The sequence below is a fragment of the Cyprinus carpio genome, chromosome B17, assembly GCF_018340385.1.
Source record: "Cyprinus carpio isolate SPL01 chromosome B17, ASM1834038v1, whole genome shotgun sequence".
In the NCBI taxonomy this organism is placed as follows: domain Eukaryota; kingdom Metazoa; phylum Chordata; class Actinopteri; order Cypriniformes; family Cyprinidae; genus Cyprinus; species Cyprinus carpio.
In genome coordinates, this window is record NC_056613.1 from 18,351,804 (window position 1) to 18,355,884 (window position 4,081).

General features: G+C 39.4%; 1 protein-coding gene across 1 annotated transcript; it reads right to left on the reverse strand.

The window, feature by feature from the left end:
* Positions 1-338: 338 nt before the first annotated feature.
* On the reverse strand, positions 339-3,978 carry LOC109081653 (transcription factor Sox-11-like). The gene has a single exon (XM_042742623.1). The coding sequence runs from the start codon at positions 3,755-3,757 to the stop codon at positions 2,747-2,749; it is 1,011 nt and encodes a 336-aa protein (XP_042598557.1). The 5' UTR covers positions 3,758-3,978; the 3' UTR covers positions 339-2,746.
* Positions 3,979-4,081: the final 103 nt, after the last annotated feature.

Here is a 4,081-nt window from a genome sequence, read left to right on the forward strand (position 1 = left end):
GGGCTCTCCGGCAGTGATTAGTGGCAGCTGTGAAGCATTCATGCTGCGTCTCTCCTCTTCACTCCAACAGGCCACAAAATCCCACCAATCACAGGACCCCGCTTTCAAACAGCGCAAAATTTGATTTCTTAAAGGGGCCGTTGGTTCGAACGGGAGAAGGGAAGCATTGTTTTGATTTAAACTGGTGGGTTTTTACTGGTTCCTGCCAGGAACGATGTATATTTTCAAAGTAAAATCAGATTATGTAAAGCTTTGTGACCTATTTTTATGGGCAGCCCACTTATAGAATACAAACAATGATATCACCATTTCATTTAACAAATTGAGAGGAGATATTATGGTGGTAAGTATTTGTTTATTAAAAGATGAGTCAAAGAGAGGTTCACATTTGGAATGTGAGGCTAGACTGCCTTGTATGTCACCATTTTTCCCTGGCAAAGAATCCATCATATTCCAAACCTTGTATCAAAACAGACTTCATGTAAGACCCACATAAAAATAAACAAAATATGTTTAAGTGCAAGAAAGAAAAAATACATGTTTATGGTTGTCGTTGTTGATGTTTTTAATAGAAAAGACGGCAGTCTTAAGTTGAAAATAAAATGTTTCATCATATGAAACGAGGATATGGAATGTACCTTTTTTGCTTTCTTGGTATTTCATCAGCCGGACCACCGACATTCATTATTTGCCCATTATGGCACATTTTCAAAAATGAGTCATTTTCAAATTGGTTGCAGGACATGAGTTGTCCAATTTTTGTGGGTCAGTTTAAAGAGAAATGGTGGGGTTTTTCTCCACAGAAAAGCACACTGTGTGACCATATTCAGTTACGATCAGTTCCAGCTGATTTCTTTATTCATTAATGACTTCAGCATCATGACCAATAATGATGTTGACAGAGCAAAAGTCTGCCTCTCCATCATTTTGCTACAAAAAATGCAAAAAATGAAAAAAAAAAAAAAAAAAAAAAAAAAGAAAAAAAGAAAAAAAAACATGTAGATGGTCTGCATTTACAAGTAAATATATTGCACAAAAAATGAAGGGGAAACAGTATGTGCCATTAGAAAGAAAAAAAATCCAGTCTCACACCTGCGATTTGGGACCCATCCACATATCACGAGTATGATATACATAAACTCCTAACTTTACTATTTTACAGTACATATACAATCTTGAAACTAATACCAGCACTGAGGTATGCATCCCCCCACCTCCCCAATGCCATATGTTCTACAAATACTCAACAAATTTGATCTACAGCTGTACAAAACCTAGCTTAAAATCACAAGGCATTTTGATGCAAGTTTTAATTTAAACTTAATCCTTAAACCAGGACTCCCTTGCATGCTTAAAACAAATGATAAAGGGAAGAAGTGCCTGAAACTCACTGAGTGCCCAGTAAGAACATTCCCTTATTAACTGTACAAAAATATGCCTGAAAATAGTTTGCTTTCTTTTAAAAAGATGAGGTCTGTTATGTATCAAAATGCTTCCTCTAACACCTGCAACTCTAAGGAGGTTTAGGCTGCTTAAGTTTCAAACCAGTAGGTAAACAGAATCGGTTCCAAAAAGAAAAGAAAAGAAAAGAGAAAAAAAAGTTCCGGCATTTAGAAATGACTAAACAACGTTTGAAAGAAACGTCCTGAACAGTAATAGTTCACAGATTTGCTTTGAGTCAGTCCACAGTCTTTACATTTTCAGCTCCCTGCAGTTAGAAAGAGGGTATAAGATGCATAGAAGTTCTCAGATTTTCCCTTTGTGGTCCGCTTTAGTTGAACAGTAATTGTAGACCTACAGAAAAAATCCATAAAACCCTGTCATGCTGCCAGAAAAAAAAGGTCTGCAGACTTTTTTTCTTTTTTGCTACAGTACCCAGCTTCATGAGCATCTAATTCCCCAAACCTCTCCCCTCCTATGGCAAACCATTTTAACATTTGTTCCTTCAAACTAATTAGTATCTATTTTTTTGCTACTAAGATTTTTTTTTTTTTCAATTACTAGCAAATAATACAATAGTAACTAGTATCTTATTCAATTTCACTACTATTTCATTAAATACTGGTACTTATTCCTTGCATACTAATACATATTCCTTTGCTACTTTTTTTTACATGCATTCCAATTGTTGTTGTATTCATTAGGTATATATATATATATATATATATATATATATATATATATATATATATATTATATTATTATTATTATTATTATTATTATTATTATTGTTATTATTACATATTATTATTATTAGGTTATTATTCCAGGTTATTTTTTTTCCACATTAACTGAAAAGTGGTTACTTGTAGCGTTTTGAATTGCACTATTAATAAGCTATTCTGACTAGTCTTTACATATGACAAGTAAACTAGTGTAACAAGTGAGGTAAGAAATGTAAGTAGGCTACTGCAATAGTGAGAAGTAGCACTGTAGTACTATAAAGTAAATAGAATAGTCACATTTGGAATACTTTCCAGTAATTAAAAAAACAAACAAACAAACAAAAAACAATGATACTGCTAACACAAGCACAGACACTATTTAGTTTGAAGAAATAAATGTTAAAACGGCTTGCCATACTTGCCTCCTTCGCAAAGCCCCTATGTGTGGACCACCAGAAGAAGGCAGAGGAAAGAATTACGTACAGAACAGAGCATTATACCTCTCCCTTATGTTATTACTTGTCTTATTTAGTATGTAAAAACCAGGTCAGAAAAGTTCGCTTCGAGCCAGTCCCCAGCTATCATTTCGCTGAGCTCAGGCGTGCAATAGTCTGGAAATTCAAAGTGGGAGCCAGGCTGCCCTCACTAAAAGATTCCAACTCCTTATCCACCAGAGAAAGGGAGAGATTCCCTGGGTTTTGGTTGCCCAGCTCCGAGCTTTGCGCGGAGGAGGCGAAGTTCAAACTGAAGTCAAAAAGCAAGTCGTCCGCGTCTTCGCTCGAGCTGGAAGAAGTGGAAACTGACCTAGAGGATGCTGGTGATACGGATGCTGGATACATTGTGCTCTGCTTGGTGATGTTTTTGAAATTGTAGAAGAGTCTGTTGTTCCGGACCTCCTCGTACATGCTGGCGCCCTCGGACTCTGTAGACGAGCTCAAAGTTGGGCTGGCGGGAACTTTTGCTACATTGTAGGCTTGGATCGGATCCTCTTCCTCCTCCTTCACCTGGACTCGAGAGGAGTCCTCCTCGGAGTCGTCGTCGTCGTCTTCATCCGTGAATTCACATTTAATGACAGTCTTTGAAACTTTCATGCTCTTAAACGCGTACTCATCTCCGTAGCCGTGAGACGACTTGCGTCCCGTCTTGTTCGCTTTCAGTTTGGGACATTTCTTGGAGTTCTTGGACATTTTGTTGCAGGACTTCTCTGGAGATGGCGCTGAAGGTTTGGAGGAACTGTCCAGCTTTGGTTTCTTCTTGGGTCTGTATTTGTAGTCAGGATAATCAGCCATGTGTTTCAACCGGAGTCTTTCGGCTTCCCTGATGAAAGGTATCTTTTCGCTGTCCTTCAGCATTTTCCAGCGCTTCCCCAAGCGTTTGGAGATCTCGGCGTTGTGCATGTCTGGAGACTGTTCCATGATCTTTCTCCGCTCGATTTTAGACCACACCATAAACGCGTTCATCGGTCGCTTTATGTGTCCGGTCGCTGTCTTGCACCAGTCTGGGTTTATCGAAACCATGAATTCACTTTCGTCGGAGTCGGTGGCTTCTCTGGACATGCTGTCTGTTTCGCTGTTGTCCGTTTGCTGCACCATGGTGCTGTTGCTGTGTGTTGTCAGCCCAAAATAACACCCGCGTGCGTCTGCTCTCTGCGCCTCAGAGGTTCACCCACTCTTTCCAGAGTTACAAACCGCCTTCTTAACTACTTCTTGGCTTTTTCATGTACATGACATCATGTGTAGCGCTCCAATCACATCCTCTCCACTCCGCCCTACAGACTCCATGCAGCGCGCTTTAACCCTTAACGCTCTCCCGTCTGGACACACGCTGCGCGAGACGCGCACATCACTAGATGAACTGAACAGGGAATGCGAGTGTCAACAAGTAAACAAGCGAAACCAAACAAACCGGTCGCACCA

Coding starts and splice junctions, on each gene's coding strand:
- LOC109081653 (XM_042742623.1), bottom strand. CDS start 3,757: ATGGTGCAGCAAACGGACAACAGCGAAACAGACAGCATGTCCAGAGAA.